Source organism: Sorex fumeus, unplaced genomic scaffold, assembly GCF_029834395.1.
Source record: "Sorex fumeus unplaced genomic scaffold, SorFum_2.1 ptg000111l, whole genome shotgun sequence".
In the NCBI taxonomy this organism is placed as follows: Eukaryota; Metazoa; Chordata; class Mammalia; order Eulipotyphla; family Soricidae; genus Sorex; species Sorex fumeus.
Window position 1 is genome coordinate 7,183,886 of NW_026606168.1, and position 21,339 is coordinate 7,205,224.

General features: G+C 39.7%; 1 protein-coding gene across 1 annotated transcript in view; it reads right to left on the reverse strand.

The window, feature by feature from the left end:
- FBN1 (fibrillin 1) overlaps nucleotides 1–21,339 on the reverse strand; it is a 255,857-nt gene that overhangs the window by 123,184 nt on the left and 111,334 nt on the right. The window contains exon 6 of the mRNA XM_056135363.1: nucleotides 5,937–6,134. Coding sequence (XP_055991338.1) covers nucleotides 5,937–6,134 — 198 coding nt within the window. The remainder of the gene's footprint in view (nucleotides 1–5,936; nucleotides 6,135–21,339) is intronic.

Consider the following 21,339-nt stretch of genomic DNA (forward strand, 5'->3'; position numbering starts at 1 on the left):
AGGATACGACACATTTCTATAATGACACTTCTTTATTGTATTCAATGATTCAGGTGGAATAGAACTAAATTAAACAAGATTTATGACTGTACCATTTAACAAGTGTAATTTACATGATGAAATAGAAAAAGTTCACCTTACATTCTATGAAATGGTCTTGAGCGTTGAAAATCAAGAATCCTGGAAATCAGACTGTGAGGTGAGAGCTCTTTTCTTGCTGACAGAGCAACCACAGGGTCAACTGCTTTCCTCAGCAGAAAACTCAAGTGCATGCCTGAGTCCCAGAATATTCTCCTTGTCCATCTTCTCCTCTCACCTCACTTCCTAACTACTTACCTCTCTTATTCTAGCCATATCTCCTGGCATCTTTGCCTTTTCAAAGATAATAAGGAAGCATCTTCCTATTGTGTTGGTCCCTTTGTCAGGACTCTTTCTCTGCACAGCTGCCTAAGTCTGGAGGTTCTCTCTAGCTTCCTTGGTCAAGGCACTAGAGCACTGGGCCCTCTGCTGGTCCAATTACAAGCAACATCGGGTCCCTGTCTCTCACAGTACTTCTCACTCATTTGTCTCGAAAGGGTGAATCACCAACTAAACTAATAACACATATATTTTTTTCTAAATAGATTATCTTTAGTAAAGGCTTCCAGATAAATGTGTTTCTTTTTGGGTGAGGTGAGTTGGAATGGGGTTTTTGGCTATGCCTGGGGATGCTCAAGAACTGTGCTCAAGGTTCACTCCTGGTGGTGCTCAGAGAAACATTTGCAGCATCAGGGAGTGAACCAGGGCTGGTGATATGCAAGGCAAGCTCCGTGACTTCTTTTTTATCTCTACAGTCCCTAGAACATGGCCTTTTGTCCATTTGTTTACTGCTTATCCCCAGCACCTAATAATTGGTGGTCCTACTTGAGAGGCCAAATACTAAACCTCCAGCAACAAAGTTAATGTTTCCAGTTGAAAGATGATAAATGCATAGATACACTGTCATTCATTCACATAGCTCAAAAGTCAGGTTTTGGGTAAAAGTCCCACAGAGGTTAGACTGTCTAATGAATGCCTCTTCCTCTAACTTCTAAGTGTTCTTTTAGAAATCTGGAAGCCTTGTGGGCTCTTTAGTTTGGCTCTCCACTGTGTGAAGCAAGACTTTGAGTACTGATTATAAAATCTAATAATCTGTATCCTTGAACTTGCATGCAGGAAAACGGGTTATTAAAAATTGATTTGGGGATAAAATAAGATTTAAAATGGGGTATTCCTGCCCACAAAAGAATGACTATATGTAAAATATAACTAAACTATTTCAGAGAAGATCTCAATTTTGTCTTAGACCAGAAGTTTTCATTCTTTTGATATGTTAGTATGTATATTAAAATGCTATTTGAGAGGGTAAAAATGATGGGGTTGGAGTTATAATGCTTGCCCTGCATACAGCCAACACAGGTTCAATCACTGGCACCACTGGGAATGGCCCTTATGGCCCCAACCACCATTTTGGAGGCCTCAAAACTGTTATTTAAAATGAAGGCTGCGTTTTGTAGTTTTCTTTGTACAGGTCCTTTATACATCACTAGTTTAGCTGATTCTTGTGTACTTGATTTGCTGAGGAATGATTATGAACGAGATTGCTTTTTTCATGTCACTTTCTTCTCTCTCATTATTTGCGTATAGGAAAGCCATGGACTTTTGGGTATTGATTTTATAGCCTGCAACTTTACTATACAAGTCTATTGTTTCTAGGAGTTTCTTGGTAGAGGTTTTAGGATTCTCTAAGTATAGTATCATATCATTTGCAAATAGTGAGAGCTTGATTTCTTCCTTAATATCTTTTTCTTGACTGACTGCCATTGCAAGTACTTCCAGTATTATATTGAACAGAAATGGAGAGAGTGGGCATCCTTGTCTCGTTCCCGATCTTAGAGGGAAGGCTCTAAGTTTTTCCCCATTGAGGTTGATGCTTGCTATAGGCTTGTGGTAGATGGCTTTGACTATATTGAGGAAAGTCCCCTCTATCCTCAATTTGGCGAGGGTTTTCGTCATAAACAGGTGCTGGATCTTGTCAAATGCTTTCTATGCATCTATTGATATGATTGTATGGTTTTATCTTTTTTTCTTGATATGATAGATTATGTTGATTGATTTCTGAATGTTAAACCATCCTTGCATCCCCGGAATGAATCCCACTTTGTTGTGGTGTATGATCTTTTTGATGAGTGGTTGAATTCTATTTGCTAGTGTTTTGTTGAGAATCTTCACATCCGTGTTTATCAGGGATATCAGCGTGTAGTTTTCTTTTCTTGTAGTGTCTTTGTTTCCTTTTGGTATTAGGGAGATATGAGCCTCATAGAAACTTTTTGGGAGAGTTTCTATTTCTTCAATTTCCTGGAAAATTTTCAGAAGAACTGGCAATAGGTCCTCTTTAAATGTTTGGAAAAATTCACTAGTGAATCCATCTGGACCTGGGCTTTTGTTTTTGGGAAGACTTTTGATTACAGTTTCAATTTCCTTGATATTAATAGGACTATTCAGGTATTCTAGATTTTCTTGATTCAACCTTGGGAGATTATAGGAGTCCAGGAATTTATGTATTTCTTCTAGGTTTTCTTGTTTTGTGGCATACAGACTTTCAAAGTAGTCTGATGATCTTTTGAATTTCTTTGGTTTCTGTTGTGATATCTATCCCCTTTTCATTTCTGATTCGGCTTACTAGGGTTCTCTCTCTCTCTTTCTTTATGAGTCTTGTTAGTGGTTTATCAGTCTTGTTTATTTTCTTGAATAAACAGCTCTTGGTTTCATTGATCTTTCAGATTGTTTTTTGGGTTTCCATGTCATTAACCTCTGTTCTAAGTTTTATTGCCTCTTTTTTTCTGCCTGGTTTGGGCCCCTTTTGTTGGTCCTTTTCTAAGATCTTGAGCTGTGAAGTCAAGTTTTTTTTTTTTTTTGCTTTTTGGGTCATACCTGGCAATGCACAGGGGTTACTCCTGGCTCTACGCTCAGGAATTACCCCTGGCGGTGCTCAGGGGACCATATGGGATGCTGGGAATTGAACCTGGGTCGGCCGCGTGGAAGACAAATGCCCTACCCACTGTGCTATTGCTCCAGCCCGAAGTCAAGTTTTTTATGTGGGCCCTTTTTCCTTCCTGAGAAATGCTTGCAGAGCTATAAGTTTTCCCCTTAACAGGGATTTAGCTGTGTCCCACAGGTTCTGGTAGCTCATATTCTTCATTCTCATTTGTTTCCAGGTATCTTTTGATTTCTTCCTTGATTTCTTTCCTGACCCACTTGTTGTTCAACATTGAGTTGTTTATTTTCCAGGTTTTTGATTTGGTTTTTTGCATCTGTACATGATTAACTTCTATCTTCTGTGCATCCTGGTCTGAAAAGTTAATGGATACATTGTCTATCTTCCTGATTCTGCTGACATATGCTTTATGGCCCAGCACATGGTCTATTCTGGAAAATGTTCCATGTGCACTGGAAAAGAATCTGTATTCTCTTTTGGGGGGATATAAAGTCCTGTATAGATCTATTGGCCCTTTCTCTTCTATTTCTTCCTTCAGAACCATTATTTCCTTGCTGAGTTTTAATCTTCTTGATCTATTGAGATATTATAAGGCAGTGTTGAAGTCTCCAACTACTACTGTGTTGATCACAATGTCCTTCTTAAGGTCTCTTAGCAGTTGTTGTAGGTACTTGGCTGATCCCTCAGTGGGTGTGTATACCTTTAGGAGCGTGATTTCTTCCTGCTGTACATATGCCTTAATTAACAAAAAATGGCCTTCACTGTCCCTTCTAATCTTTTTCAACCTGAAATCTATGTTGTCCAATATTAGTAAGGCCCCCCCCCCTATTTTGAGGGGGTTGTTTGCTTGCAGAATTGTTTTACATCCTTTGACTTTGAGTCTGTGTTTGTTCTGACTGTTCAGATTTGTTTCTTGTAGGCAGCGGAATGTTGGGTTCAATCTCTGAAGCCATTTTGCCACTCTGTGTCTCTTAATTGGACCATTGGCGTTGAGAGAGATTATTGTTATGGGGTTTTGTGTCATCTTTCTGTAAGGGTTTGTTGTGCTTGTAGGTTTGTTGTGCTTGTGTCTTATAGTAGCCCCTTTAGCCCTTCTTTTAGGTACTTGATCACTGTATAACTGAAACTCAAGCATGAAAGTTTTTAAGTCTACAACTGTACCTCATTATGTTTTACTAATAGTAAAAAAAATGGGGACTGCAATATAAACAAAACTATATGGCCATGGAAGTCTTAAGTTTTGGCTAAGAAAAAAATACATATTGGGACACTTCTCCACTGGGCTTATCTTCATTCATCCTAAGACTAGGGACTGAATAAACTCCTTGAAGAACCCATTTATTAGTAGCCCTTCACTGAAAATACCAGCAAGGAGACTCAGCACCCAGCACCTACTTGAATCTTTTAGAAACAACAACAAAAGAGCTGAATATGAAGGATTTCATTCTTGGAATGATGACATAAATACTATTTTGATTCTGTGGATTCTCAAATCTTTTTCTCATAAAATTTTTTTTTCCTGTGGGAGCTGGTACCGTTGGTTAGAAAGAGACAAAAAAAAATGCTGGGAGAATTCAGACTGTGTGAAATGAAGACCAAAGCAATGAGTGGCAGCTCTTCTCTCCCTTTTTATTCTCTTTCCCCAGATTCTCTCAACACCTCAGACTCTGACAATTACTCATAGAAATGCAGTTGGACATTCAAAAATCTGGCTTCTCCCTCACTGTCAATGAGTTTGTGGATGCTAGCTGGCTTCAAAGCACCCAAGACCAATAATTTCTCCAGACCTAACTGGAATTTTTCTAAGAATGAAAGACTTAATAACGCACCAAATAAAAGGGGGATTTGAACATACTCTTCATTTTACAAATTCTGTACCCTCCATCCGATTGTAATTAGTTTCAATGATTTTCTTAATGCTTCTGATAAAAGAATTCATTCAAGTGCATTATAAAAGATCTTCATGTTGTAAAGAGAAGCCAGGGGCCAGGACCAACAACATTTATCAGAGATGGAATTTACTGAAGTATAATTTAATGGTGACCCATAGAACTGTGTGATTCACTAAGCTCAAATTCTGTTTTACTGCTTCCTAGTCTTAGAATTAATATATAGAACAAAGTCAAATTAGTATGTATTTGCCTTGCAAAAGCATACCCTGAATTTTTTTCTGAAAATGTTGCAGCTCGCTTAAAAAAAAAAAGCACTGAAGATGTCTAAAGGAAACAAATACAGTCTGGGAGCTTTCAATCCCATCAGTTTAGTGTGGAGCAGCCTCTGTTCACTTCCTCCTGTTTCCTGCCAGACATCCAGACAATAAAAGAATTTGTACAGCTGGAAGAACAGGAATAAAAGCCAAAAACAGAGTAAGTGTTTCTATGGGAGGCAGGAGAAGAAGCAAGCAGGCGACATCTGGGGATATTTAAAACTGTGAAACAAATCCTAATTTATTTCTGACTTGTAAAAAAAATTTTAAAGCATAATGTAGCATGTAAAATGGAGAAAGGAACAATTTTCTTCAGGTCAACTAAGTACAACCTGTGAGACAAAGGCACTCCATCCATTTCAAAAAAAAGGGAAAAATAGAATTAAGGAAAAAAAGTACCTTGTTCACCAGTTTGGCTTTGTGTTTCTACACGGCACTGCAGTGATGCACTGCATTGCTGTCAACAGAATCTCAGGGTCCCATGGAAACACCTCTAGGGTTGGAGAGGGGAACTGCTGGCAAGGAAAACTCCAGGGAGACCAGCTGCTTTCTCTGAGCCACACTCCGAGGCTGGAGTCGGAGAGGAATGCCGTCAGCGAAATCGTGACGTTATGGCTCCGACGCTGCTTTCCATTCTCCCCAGCTTCACTGGAGATGGCCTCTCCAGCGCACAGAAGATGAAGGCGTGAACAGCTCCACAGGCCGAGGGCTTACCTTGACAGGCTCCTGTGCGGATGTTCGGGATGAAGCCACGGCGACAGGGGTGCGGCTGGGCAGGGCACATCTCGCAGGGGTGGCCCCAGGCGCGGCCCACGGTGGCACAGCAGAGCGTTTTTGTGCAGACAATCCCACTGAGCTGCCCCTGGCACATCTGGTTGCTGACAATAGTAAAACAAGGGCCCGTCCTGTAATCTGAAAACAAAGAACAAGAATGCCATGAAGCAGAGGAATGATTGTAGCCCAGGGGGCTACTCCAAATTGGGAGGTGGTCTTCAGGGCTAGAACCACCCATCACAGGTTCCAAGGAAAGCCTGGGGTAGACCGTGACGCCGCTAAACCCCATCTTCCTCATCTCCAAAGCAAGCATCAAAACAGCCATTCCTGTCCAAACGGAAGGTGGTGGCGTGTAGATGAGCAGGTGAAAAGTACAACCATGATGTGCTACACAAATACAATAAAATCATACAGTTTTTTTCGTGAGCCAGCCCTTATGCCTAAGTAGACACTTTGTTGATTAAAACTCTAAATCCTACTCTCAGGAGGCTTACAATCTATTGAAATGGAAAGAGGCAGAAGAAAGCAAGAACTTGCAGGGAGACAACTGCTGACATCTTTTCCCTGATAGTTCCATGGATGAAAGGAGTGTTACCATACTTGCATTTCAAATAAATAAAAACAATACAAACAAAAATATGGAAACAAAGGAGTAAAAAAGTGGCGGTGGGGGGGGGAGATTTTTCCATTGCAAAAGATGTTTCACCGCATATAAGATTATCCTCTCTCTCTGTCTTTGTCTCTCTGCTTCTGTGTGTGTGTGTGTGTGTGTTTCTGTCTCTCTGTCTCTCTCACCCTTTCTCTCTGAAAGACGTGCACCTGAATTCAGCAGCCAAGAAACAATAAAGATTAGGATGTGCTGAGCACACAGAGAACTAAAGCCAGACTGTTCTCAGCCTCCCAGTGAGAGAAATCTGGCCCATCAGACCCCGTCTGCTCTACAGTGGCCTTGATAGATAAGGGGAGTGGGGCTATGGCAAGACTCAAGGCTCCTATCTACCACCCGACATTACATGCTTCCTCATGTCATTTTTGGAAGCGTGCTGATAAAGTGTTTCCTGTGAGTCTAGCGATGGACTAAATGACCCAGTAAGTTCCTTTCACCACTGAATTCCACAGTTTTACGGAAATCATGGGGTGTGCCAATGAAACCACAGTATGTCTTTTTGCTTTTAATTTTTTCTTTCTCTGAGTAGCTCTTGGGACAGGGACAGAGACATGCAAGTTACTATGAACAATTCTTCACTGCAGTTAATATGAGCACAGGGGAGTAATCTAGACGGTGGCAACATTTAGGCAAAAGACTAATCATGCGCACAGGCTTCCCTCTCTCCTATGCAGTCTCTCTTTGCTTCTCTCTGCTGTACTTGCATCCTAACTTCTCCCTTGCAATTATAACATCATCTGCTCCCCATCACTCTATATTCTTCTCCAATCTCCTTTCTAACATGCGAGAATGAACCACATATGATCAAGGACTTTGTCCTAATGTCCCTCCTACCTTAGTGCCATTCTGGAAGGTGAGTTCTCGAAGGTAAATAAAAATAAATATCACCCAGTCAAGTACACGAAAGGGATTAGGGTCAAGTTATGGCAGCACTTAAAAACATTCCAAACCTCTAGTTTCTGTCTCTGCCTCTCCCTCCCATAAGTGTTTAAAGTATGTTACAGGTATCACTGGTGGAACGAACAGAGATTTTAGATGGCTTTAAGAGCTGTATAATTTCAATCTGTGTCATAAAATAGTACAAACATACTAGATTAATGATTTCCCAAATTTGTTTGCTTATGATGGGAGAATAAAGTTTTAATAAAAAACTAATACCTAATAGTTGGGGGAGGTGGGAAGAAGACCAAAACAGAGATGACATAAGAACAGTGATAGAAGGTCACAGGCACTTTGGTGGTAGTGGGGTGTATTACTTTTGCTTAGCACTGTAGCACTGTCCTCCGTTGTTCATCAATTTGCTCGAGCAGGCCCAGTAATGTCTCCATTGTGAGACTTGTTACTGTGTTTGGCATATCGAATACGTCATGGGTAGCTTGCCAGACTTTGCCATGTGGGTGAGATACTCTCGGCTCTCCGAGAGGGGCAGAGGAATCAAACCCAGGTCGGCCGGCTGGCCGCGTGCAAGGCAAATGCCCTACCTCTGTGGTAAACCATATTGTAATTAACTATAGTAAATAAAGTAACTAATTCAAAACTTTAAATTCCGTTTTTAAAAAAAGGATTAAGCAAATATATACTAGTACCAATGTTATATAAGCAGATCAAACATTATGCAGGTGGTACATAAATGCCATCAGAATGATCTTTCCAGAGTTATTTTTCCTATCTTAACCTGAGGCTTCTATCCACCCCAAATCACCACAGTCTCTGATGCAGCCCACCTCTCCAGTCCTGTCTCATGACACTTTATTATTTCTTTTTACCTTGTTCATGCATGTTTTTACCCTACTAGTTGTTTTTTAGTCAAATTCTAAGTATATTTTGATACTGTTCAAGTATGTCAAAATCTGCTGAGAAAGAGAGAGACAGACAGACAGAGATGAAGAGACAGAGAGAGAGAGAGAGAGAGAGAGGAGCCTGCCATGGAGGCAGACAGGGGATTTGGGGTGGGAGGGAAACTGGGGACATTGGTGTTGGGAAATGTAGACTGGTGACTGGATGAATGCTGTAACACTATATGACTGAAACCCAATCATGAACAAATTTGTAACTGTGTATCTCACTGTGATTCTATGGACACTGAATTTTAAAAAAAACACACAGACAAAATTAAATGCTTGAACGATTGACTAAAACATCTGCCCTAATTTCATTCTATTAATAGAGGGAAAAAAGTGTCAATTAGTGATGGTTAGCACAAAATCATTCTTAAACACAGCAGCTGGGGGAAAATAGGGTTTCCAGAGTCATTCTTCTTTAGGTCAATTCTTTCTCCTTAATATATAGTTGACCTTGCGACCACTCACTACTTTCGGACTAGCCGCTGGAGCGATAGCACAGCGGGTAGGGCGTTCGCCTTACACGCGGCCAACATGGCCGACCCGAGTTCGATTCCTCCGCCCCTCTCGGAGAGCCCGGCAAGCTACCGAGAGTATTCGATATGCCAGACACAGTAACAACAAAGTCTCCAATGGAGACGTTACTGGGCCCGCTCGAGCAAATCAACGATCAACGGGAGGGCCTTTACCTTTACCTTAATATATAGTAGTTATTCTCTATTTTAATATTTATCATGCACTTTTCTGCTTGAAGAACAAATACTTCAATTAGAAAAAGGCTGGAGCGATAGCACAGCAGCAGGGCGTTTGCCTTGCACGCAGCCAACATGGCCAACCCAAGTTCGATTCCTCCACCCTCTCAGAGAGCCCAGCAAACTACCGAGAGTATCTCGCCCGCCCGGCAGAGCCTGGCAAGCTACCCGTGACGTATTCGATATGCCAAACACAGTAACAACAAAGTCTCCAATGGGGACGTTACTGGGCCCGCTCGAGCAAATCGATGAATAACGGGAGGACAGTGACAGTGACAGTACCATAGACATAAGAAAACAAAAAACACATGTAACTACATAGAAATAAACCCTTGGTAACCCTTGATAAAAATTTTAATATTTATCACGTATTTTTTCTGCCTGAAAAACAATTACTTCAAATAGAAAAAAGCAGTACCATAAATATAAGAAAATAAAAACACATGTAATTATATATAAATAATCTCTTGATAAAATATTTGTATTATCAACTTACTTCAATTTATTTATGTATTGTATCTTTTTGCACAGAATAGGAAATATAAAACACACAATTTTGGATTTCTTCTGTTTCACTTAACACTACCAAATGCATTTTCCCATGTAATTATATACTATTCCAAAATACAATTTCAAATTGATGCATTGTTATAATTTATTCCATATTTTTCTTAATATCTACCTTTTAACATACAGTATATTCATTACAATGAAAATTAAGTGTAAATTACTGACAAGCTTTTTTTAGGATAATAAAATCTTAGTCATTAAAGAGCCATCAAGATCTCTATGATTATCCATATTTCACATAGGACACTAGAAAAATCACAGCAACATTCTTTATTTTTCAAAAATTAAGCCTCCAATTTTAGGTACCAAAGAAGAAAATGTAGGTTTATTTCTTAATTTTTCACCCCTTTGTTTAATGAGAAAATGCCAATACTTCAGTCAAAAACATATTCACATTAGCATGCTAGTATCAATCTTCAGAAAACATAATGAAACATTAATCTTATTACAATCCCTTCTCAGCACTCCTCACATTTAGTTTTCCTCCTCAATTTGTCAAGAAACACTATGAAATTATCAGATTACAAAGACTGCAAAGACTTAAGGTAGGTACAAATATGATGCAAGTAACACTAGCAAAATCAAGACCATTCAAAATGCTAGAAAAATCTGAGTCAGTCCTGTCTAACACTGGTTCATGATTTTAGACATGAATACCTCACTGAAAGGTCTTCATGAAAAGAAAATAATCCTAAAGACTTTTCCAGGGTCAACAACTTCCTGTCCTCATTTCAGTGTGAAACACATGAAATAGGATGACATTTGTTAATTCTGACAGTATTCATTTGGCATCTCTAGAGTCAATCAGGTCACATTAAATATTTGGCAAACAGATTGAGTCTGTATAACAGAATCTATAGTCTTGACACATTTCCAAACTTAGCAATGTGGGCAAAGAAAATATCTAGTTCCCTTGACAGTACAGATTAGTAAGTGGATATAAATGTATTTGTAGAGCCATATTTTCAATAAAAAATGTTAATTGCAGAAGAAGAGACATAATCTGAATGAAATAGAATTGGATCTAAAAATCTCTTGGAAGGTTAATGCTGCATTAATGTGGTTTTCAAATGTCATTCTGATTTGGCAGTATATGCTTTTTTGTCCTGTTTTTCACTTATATTGCCAAAATTATGCTGCTTTTTGTCCAATACTCCAACCACAGAAAAGAAAAAAGAAACTTCTGCCCACACTCACGATTCCTTACTAATAATCCAATTATTTACAATTATTCCCATAGCACTTACGTGATGCTAAGCTAAATTTACATACTCTTTTTTAGACAGAGAAAGTGCCTAATTCAATGCTTGGGTAATGTCTGACTCATTCCCTCAACGTAAATCATTATTCCTAATGCAACTAAAATATAGTATTAAAAATACTTTATGTTTTCAAATTGCTCAACCATCACTTCCTTATAAGACCTCCATGAACTAGGGCAGCAGGCCAGGCCTTTCCAAAATTAATATGAAGTTTCAATTGTTTTTAACTGACTTACTCTAGTGTAGCTAGTTCATGGGAAATGCTGCATCTACATGTTCCCATTCTAAGCGATCAGGCTCAAGGATTGTTCCCCATTCCCAACAGATTTGGCCCCAAAGTTTGGGATTTTACCAACGTGTATCTGTGGCCTCCAAACCCTAACTACTTCCCAGCTCTACAGCTAGAATGCTGAGCCTGAAGAATTATTTCACCTCTTTTTGTAATCAGATCTCATCCTGATCAACTGCATCATTCACAAAGAATATTTTGTGGTACAATAAATATCATACAGTGGGACCGTCAGTGGGACTGTCACTCCTGTCAGTAATATACTGCATACTGCAGAGATGGCACAGAGGTCTAATTTTGGTGACCAAGGGCATAATTGTTTTTAATCCATTTATCTGAAGGAAGGGTTATGGTGTTGGACCATACCTACCTGTGTTCAGGGATAACTTTTGGCTGTGCTAGGGGTATCATAATCAGTGCCAGTGATCTAGTTGGGGTCTGGCACTTGCAAAACAAACACCTAATCCCCTGTATTATAGCTCTGGCCACAAAAATCCTTCTTTTCTCTTTGACAGAAATCACAGCATGCTTTTTCCTTGCAGTAAGTGGGACTGGGACACATTAGAGTCTTAATGTGTAAAGATCAATTCATTCTTCCCAAGTACGACATTAGAAAACTTTGAGTCCAAGGAAAAGAAATTCCACGGTCAGCAAAGGTCTCACACAGCTACTACTTCTTACTCTAGTCATTTCCCCCCATCTAGTCACCTGGATTTACAGTACTGCCAGTGATAGGATTTCATGCACACAAAGTTCCAATGCCACACCCCCACCCCCTCCAGAATGTGTATTTCCTCCACCACTATCTCAGGCTCACCCTCTGATACATCTTCCCCTTTCCCCTGTCTTCCCACCATGGAAATCTCTGTTCTGTAGACCACTTCACAGATTTTATTGCTTTGGACCATCTGTTATTCCCTTACTTGATCACTTGATCAAGATCACTTGACATCCTGTTACTCATCGATTTACTCAAGCGGGTGCCATTAACGTCACCATTCGTCCCTGTTCATGTGCTAGTGTAGCTCAATGGTGTCTGCTCAGTCTAGGAACACGAAGAGCCTCAAACTGATCGTTCAGGGTCTTGACGAAGAAGTCTGACCATCTCATAGGTGGGTGGGCATGTGATCTTTTGACGTGCCGTGAAATCCAGTCGGTAATGTCTCTAGTCCAGTGTTGTCTCTAAATCTCATTACGTGTCCAGCCCATCTGATTTTTGACGCCTTGACAAACAAGACAGCATCTCTGATTCTTGACGGTCGACGGAGGTCGGAAAGCCAGATTCTTTCTCTCATTTGAGTGAAACATGATACTCCAAGCATAGCTCTTTCGATTCCTCTTTGGGAGACCCAAATAGCGTTCTCATCCTATTCCCTTACTATGCTTCTTTATACCCTACACATGAAAGAGATGACTCTGTACCAGCACCTCTCCTTGTTAACTCCACTCAGCATGACTCCCCTCAGTCCCATCCATATTACAGCAAGGTTCCCAATTTCTTCTTTTCTTATAGCTGGGTCATACCCCACCATGTATATATACAAAAGTTTCTTTAACTAGTCATCTGTTTTTGGACACATGGGTTGTTTCCAGATTTGGGCTGTTGTGGATATCTTAGCATGTAACTCACAGCTATGGAAATTTTCAAACCACGGAGGCCTGCTCTAATGTTCTGCTTCATATAACTGTGGGCCTTCCATTGAAATCTTATACAGTGGAAGTGACAGAGGCCCTGAGCGTCCAGATTTGCAAAAATCCTTTTGGAATTATTTTGCTTTTAAGAGGTCTAAGTTGTATGTTTCTCTCTCCCTTCGTGTCTGTATTGAGGAATGGTTATTCTTTTACAGCAGAAGTTGTTTGTGAGATACCTGATTATTTACCTGAAAGTATATTCTTAGAAATTGGGTCATTCAACACAACCCATTGATTTTCAACAGAACTGACATTTCAACTAGTAAAATAGTATTCACTTGAAGATTGATAGCTGGTGAGACACTTTATTATGTTCATACTTTTAAAATTTTAATTTGTTTTAGAGCCACACTCAGCAGTGCTCATGAGCTATTATTATTATTCAGTGGCCCTTGCTGTGGTCCAGAGGTGCTGTGGTGCTTGAGACTAAACCCAGGACTCCCACATGCAAAGGATGTTCTCCATCTTTGGAGTGATCTTTCCTAACCTATTACATTCTTTATTAATTACACAATCCACTAGCTGCTCAACCAAACAACTAATCAGAACATAAGTAAGCTAACCATCTACTGTTCTCCTATCTTTATGATCAACTATATCACATTTCCAAGCCATTCCCTTCCGACCGTACAAAGCACACTTATATACAACACTCCAGAACTAAGTAGTCACACATGCACCTTCTCTGTCAAAGGGTATACCTGGTATCTGTGTTAAGTTCCAAACTGACTCTCCACAAGAATGCGAACACATGGATCAAATTTTTATTGCTAACACTGAAAAGTTAACACATTGTTCCCCCAGAAGCACATTATCACAGACCACTTTGAAATGCTTCCATGTCTCCTGATATAATAAATAAAATGTAATAAAAATACCTAGTAAGTTTATACCAAAAATAGTCAAACTTTAATCTAATCAAGCTTCCAGACATAACTTCTGGCCTAGAAGGCATTCTCAGGACAGAAGAACAAGATAAATGACATCACAAGGAAATAAGTAGAAAACCAACAAAACATGTGGCTTCCAAAGTAACTATCCTGAACTTTTCCCAAAGAAATTTCCCCTTTCAAAAAAGAATTTTTTTAAAAGTTACAACAGGAGCTAAGAATGAGGCTCAACGATAAAAGCCCCATAACTCTTACGTGTGACATTCTAGGTTCAATCCCTGGCACCAAGAAAAAAGTGAAAGTAAAGACATAATAAGCAAACTTTATTTGAATATTGTTTCAAAAAAGGATAACTGGAGAAATTTTACCTGTGGCTAAATATTAAATGATACTAAAAAACCTATTGTTCTTTTAGGTATTACTATGCTTTCATTATATGTTGAGAACTTCTTTACTGGTTAGACATGAAGTGCTATGATGTAAGCAACTTTATCTTAAAATGATTCAAAGAATAAATATATTATATACATACACATTAAATAATATATATGCATACATCTATTACAAACAGAAAGGTATTATGTGCTAATAGTGGGGAAAAGTTAATGATTAAGTGTATGTAGGAGGTATATGTGTAGATTTATACTGTTCTTCAAATCTTAATGTAGATTCAAATTTTTCATAATCAAAATTATAAAGGAGTAAAAATTAATTTTAGGGATACTATTGGGCTGGAGTGATAGCACGGCGGTAGGGCATTTGCCTTGCACGCAGCTGGCCCGGCTGAGCCGGGTTCAATTCCTCCGCCCCTCTCGGAGAGCCTGGCAAGCTACTGAGAATATGTCGCCCGCACGGGAAAGCCTGGCAAGCTATCCATGATGTATTCAATATGCCAAACACAGTAACAGCAAGTCTCACGATGGAGATGTTACTGGGCCCGCTCGAGCAAATCGATGAACAACGGGAGGACAGTGCTGTTTGGAGGAGAAGAGATACTCCCCACCACTATTTGAGGCCTGGAAGATACTTTTTTAAGGGTAAGGTATTAAAGCCCTCTGGGCTCATCTGGGTCGCCCGAGCAGAACTCAGGGAGTGTGCAATGCTGGGGATCAAACTGTGAGCATTGCACATGCAAAGCAAGTACTATACCACTGTCCTTGAGGGCTACTTTTAATATGCAATATTGTTCCACCTAGTTCACTCAGCCTATATATTTTTAAATGGAAACAAAGTTAACATATATGTTCCAATGGGTACATTCTTATAAAATGCTACATAAAAGATTTCTGGTTTAAAGGGAATGCCCTGCCACAGAGGCAGGGTGGGATGGGGGAGGAGATGGGGGTGGGAGGGATACTGGGATCCCTGGTGGTGGAAAATGGGCACTGGTGGAGGGATGTGTATTTGATCATTGCATAATCGAAACCCAAGCACAAAAATTTGTAAGTCTACAACTGTACCTCATGGTGTTTCACTAATAAAAATATTAAAAAAATTTAAAAATTGCTTGTTTAACATGGTTCCCACAATATTATTATTATTGCTATTATTGGGGCTGGAGCAATAGCACAGTGGTAGGGCGTTTGCCTTGCACGCAGCCAACATGGCCGACCCGAGTTCGATTCCTCTGCCCCTCTCTTTGAGAGCCCAGCAAGCTACCAAGAGTATCTTGCCCGCACGGCAGAACCTGGCAAGCTCCCCGTGACGTATTCGATATGCCAAACACAGTAACAACAAAGTTTCCAATGGAGACGTTACTGGGCCCCTTGAGCAAATCAATGAACAACGGGAGGACAGGGACAGTGACAGTGATTGCTATTATTATCTATTTGCTACACCAGGCCGTGCTCAGAGCTTAATCCTGTGCTCAGGGATTATTCCTGGCAGTGCTAAGGGGACCATATGGGGTGCCAGGGATCAAACCAATATTGGTTGTATGCAATAAAGAAGTACTTTATTCCTGTATTATCTCTTTGGACCCCTCCCAATACTTAAAGAATATTAATTTCAAAAAACTTTTTCCAAAATACATTATATAAAATGTTTATTTTTTAAGTAACTATATATGAGGATTGTTGTAACTATTGCTCGAGTGGGCCCAGTAAGTCTCTATTGGAGACTTTGTTGTTACTGTGTCTGGCATATGGAATAATACTATTATCTGAGAAGCAAGCTACAATGCTTTCAAAGTACTTTAGAAATAAACACAAAACTCCTTCTAAGCTATTGTATTCCCTGGTTTCAAAATAATTTAATTCATAAGTGAAAATATAACCATTATGAATTAAATAGAAGGGTCATTTAAAATTCTGCGAATTTGTTGCACACCTTTTGATCTAACATGCAGACCAAGCATTCAACAAGATACAGGCTATTCTGCTTGGGACCAAATTATGTGTAGTAATGATTCAGCTCTGGAAAATTGTTACCGCATTGTGTTTGGCTTCATGAGGAAGTAAACAGTAAATAATCTTGATGGAAGGGGAGAAAATCTCATTTCCAAGTAATCATTTATCTGGCATTATTTAGCCGCTACTCTGGAAGTCCTAGAAATCATTACTAATTTCCATATTCCCCAAATTTTCTCTAAAAGACCTTTAGTAGGAAAAAATGTGATAGAAGTCATGCTCTTATTTGCATGATATATTTATCCTTGATATAATAAAATCATAGTGTCTTCATATTTAATAGTCTATATATTCCACTGTAAAGCACCAAGTGGTTCTGATTTATTCATTTTTAAAGTGGTTTGTATGAGTGCCACAGTAAACCAAACTATAGTTTTACCACAGAGCATCCACTACTGAACAGCAAGATAAAAGCAATAGTATTATATAATAACTTGATTTATTTGTTCTTTATGGGCCAGAGCGATAGCGCAGTGGGTAGGTCATTTCCTTTGCACGTAGCCGACCCAGGTTCAATTCTCCACCCCTCTCAGAGAGCCCAGCAAGCTACTAAAAGTATCCCGCCCGCATGGCAGAGCCTGACAAGTTCCCTGTGGTGTATTTGATATGCCAAAAATAGTAACACCAAGTCTCACAATGGAGACATTACTGGTGCCCACTCGAGCAAATCAGTGAACAACTGGAGGACAGTGCTACAGTGCTGTGCTATTTATTCTTTATATGTCTTCAAAGCCACCAAGTACAAAACATTCTTTGCATTCTGAAACAAGATTAAGGACAAAAGAGGGAGGGAGCCTATTATCAGTGACACAAGTATAAAAATGTCCAAGGGAAACACATCCTTTAATAGGCTCAGATATCTTTAAAGTACATTGCAATATTAACTAATTACTAAACATAAGTTGTACAGAAAGGGAATTAGAGTTCTGAAGGATCTTATTCAAATGTTTCATCATTGAAACTGAAAATAATGCTATTATAAGTGAGATTTTCACAAGTAGAAGGTAAAAGCTTTTGATATTAAAGGAGAATTAAAAAGAAATTGACTGGACATAATCCATTTCAGGTTCTACTAAAATGAGCTATCTGGAACAGTCATATGCATAGACAGAAAGTAGAGCTGTGGGTCCAAGCGGGGGCAAAGAAAATAGACAGGACTGATTTGATGGGTTTAAAGTAAAACTTTGGGAAGATGAAAATGTTCTGGAGATGAATGAAATGGTAGTTGCACAATGATATGAATATCTTAATGTTCATAATGAATAATATTTTTTTAAATTACTGAAATTTCAGTCTAAAGCTCTCCCACCTGAGGGAGGACAGTGCAGTGCATAATGCTTCAAAACAAACTCTATGTATAATGAAATGTTGTCTTGTTCTCTGTATTTTACTTTATTATGAAATGCCGTGTCCACCCTGTCTCTTTGTGAATAAGCATTCCAAATAAGCACTGTAGCACTGTCCTCCCATTGTTCATCAATTTGCTCGAGCGGGCCCAGTACAGTCTCCATCATGAGACTTGTTGTTACTGTGTTTGGCATATCGAATACATCACAGGGAGCTTTCCAGGCTTTGCCATGTGGGCGAGATACTCTCGGTAGTTTGCCGGGCTGTCCGAGAGGGGCAGAGGAAACAAACTCGGGTCTGCCGCATGGGCCGCGTGCAAGGCAAATGCCCTACCTGCTGTGCTACCGCTCCAGAATATCATATTTAAATATTTGTATATAAATTTTATGGTTGGAATTCTTATTTCCAATACTTTTGGCTAAGCCTCACAAAAATCTGAGCATCAAGTACAAATGGCTCAGAGCAGTGATATGTGACAGAATCATGGAGTGGGGGTGGTACTACTCCCTCCATGAAATTGCAGGGTAAAGGACTATGAGACCACCAGCATTCTAGCTGCCCGTCCTTCACTCATCCAACAAGAAATAGATACATGCCACATTCCAGTGATATTATCAATTCCCACAGAGCTGGTGAAACTTAAAGCACGCAAAAGTTCAGCTCTTTTCCACAACTGAGAAATGCCTTATGTAAATAATGGATTTACCATAAAATCAAGACAGATAAATGATAGTGAGATCACTTTGAATGCATTGGTTGGGGAGCTTTATTTCTTAAATTGGCTTTAAGTCAAATATTCACTTGCTTATGAGTATATGATATATGAGTTGCCTGTTTCTCCTGCCTGTCTGTCTCTGTCTCTCTCTCATAACACAATGAATACATACCATTGCACTATACTAAAATATCAGCAATTGATTCTGAAGGTGAGCCTCTAATTCTCAGAATTTTTCTTCAAAATAAAATGCCTGATGAATGAAAAATTCCTGAGACTCTTTCCAGTTTGAGGTATGGAGCTGACTCCAGCTGAGGAAAGACAAGTTGGAAGAAAGGACAAGCATTTTTAGAACAAATGAACCAATGATGCAAAAGATATGCATGAAGGCTGAGGGGATAGAAGAGGTAGAAATCTCAAGATAAAATCATAAGAGATTGGGCTAACCAACAAAACGAGACTCCTCACAAAATGTGCATACTCAGATGGCAAAATATTGCAAGAGACCTGTTTTTATGAAAACCAAAGATTAAAATATTAAAATCCTTATAAATCTGAGTTTCTGATGCTATTTTACAGTTGTTTTTTGTTTTTGGTTTTGTTTTTTGGGTTTCTTATTTTTAGATCTATGATATGAACTAAAAAAGTGTCACTAAAATGAGACAATCATTGGCAACCCTTGGGTAGGTCCACCTGTAATACACAGGCTTGAGATTTGGGGAAATTTTTATGTTTTGTAAGTGAAATTGTTTTATGTAATGGAATAGCAATTACACAATGCATCATTTGGGAAGTAATAATTATTTCCAGGCACCGCAGGAAAACTATCTGATGAGGTTCAGAGCAATAGTACAGCAGGCTGGGCATTTACCTTGCTCCTGGCTGACTTGAATCAGTCCCTGACACCCCATAAGGTCCCTCTAACCCCACTAGGAGTGATTCTTGAGCACAGAGCTAGGAGTAAGTCCTGAGCACAGCCAGGTGTGATTCCCTCCCCCCCCAGAAAAAAATGACCTGAAGAGATAAATGTTAGTACTCTACTAGAGGCAAATGTTCACTTTACATTGAGGTGTATTTCACCAAGCACAGCCAGCAGGAGAATGAACTATGGCTCAAAATTTTCCAGTCTAGAAAAAAATCTGAAGTTTCTCCTGGGACTCACAGGTCTACAACTATTAAATTGTGTACTGTCTGAACACTAAATAGGGACTGTGTTACTCTGCTCTTTCTTACAATTTACTGAAGATTTACATCAGCTGGGCCAGACTTTGGGGTTTCATCTGAGGCAGCTAAGTTAGATACTTGTGGAAAGTACATATGGTTAGAAAATAATAAGAGACAGCATTAAAAGTGGTTTAACATGCCCCAAGAGGCAAGCTGAACACCACAATTTTCTCTGACTGTGGAAGAAAAAGCAAGTCAAGCCAGATTTTGCTCCCTGGATGTCTGAACAGGTCTACACTCTATTCCCTTGCCAATTTACAAAGCATGTTAACAATAATTAAAACAGAATTTTCCAAATCTTTGAGGGTAAAGTTAGCAATAGAATATCAGCAACTTTGGAGAGTATTATAATTCAATATGCAACGTATTCACCAACCTGGGATTTGACTACTGTTATTTAAAATTCACACTTCCTGGAGGTGGGGGTGAACAGAAAGGACTAAAAAGTGTTGGGAAGTGTTGCCATTTTAAATACCAAAAGGGTAAGTTTCAAAGCTGACTTTTCTCAAAGGAGATAGCATTTTAAGGAAGTGAAGAGGCAGCCATGTGGATAGGGTAAAAGCATTTCAAGCAGTTGAACAACCAATACAAATGTTTTCTGGTGGTACACCTCTTGGCATCTATCTCCCCAAAACAAAAACATTCATTCAAAAAGACATATGCACTCTATGTTCATTACAGTACTTAGTAAAATAGTCAGGATATAGAAGCAACCCAATTGTCCAATGGCAGATAAATAAAATGTCCATTATATACATGCATATATATACATCACTGTATCACTGTCATCCTGTAGGCCATCGATTGCCTCGAGCAGGCCCCAGTAATGTCTCCTTTGTCCTAGCCCTGAGATTTTAAAAAGTGCCACATTAGAGGCTCTTTCAGGGTCAGGAGAATGAGACCCATCATTGCTACTGGTCTTTGATATATTGAATACGCCACGGGGAGTTTGCCAGACTCTGCTGTGTGGGTACTTTTGGTAGCCTGCCAGGTTCTCCAGAGTAAGACCTAGATAATAAGATGCCCGGGAGCAGCGTTTTATAGTCTCTGGGTCTTGGCTGTTGATGGGATTACACGGTGCTGGGAGCAGTTGGTGGGTGTAACGCCTGGAAGATGGGGGATCTGGGTAGAGGAGGCCCCAGTCCCAATCCGAGCAGGCTTGGAGATCTACGCCCCCGGGTCCTGCACACCTGGGTTCCTCTGTTGGTTCCTTCATGCATGAGGCTCGTCCAAACGTGTGGTCTCAAGCATGGCTGTGGCTGGAACCGGAGGTTTTCAGCTGCCAGGGCTCTGCTCATATATATGGAGTACACATATATATGGAGTATTATACACCTGTACAGCAGATTAAATCATTGAGTTCTCTGCAATGTGGATGGAATTGAAGGGTCTCATGCTGGGAGAAGTAAGTCATAGAGAGAAGGATAAATACCAGATGATCTCACTTATCTGTGGTCCACTGTCCACTGTCCTCTCGTTCATTGATTTTGCTCGAGCGAACCCAGTAATGTCTCCATTTTGAGATTTGTTGTTACTGTGTTTGGCATGGGCTGGAGCGATAGCACAGCTAGTAGGGCGTTTGCCTTGCATGCAGCCAATATGGCCGACCCCAAGTTCGATTCCTCTGCCCCTCTTGGAGAGCCCGGCAAGCTACCAAGAGTATCTCGCCTGCTTGGCAAACCCTGG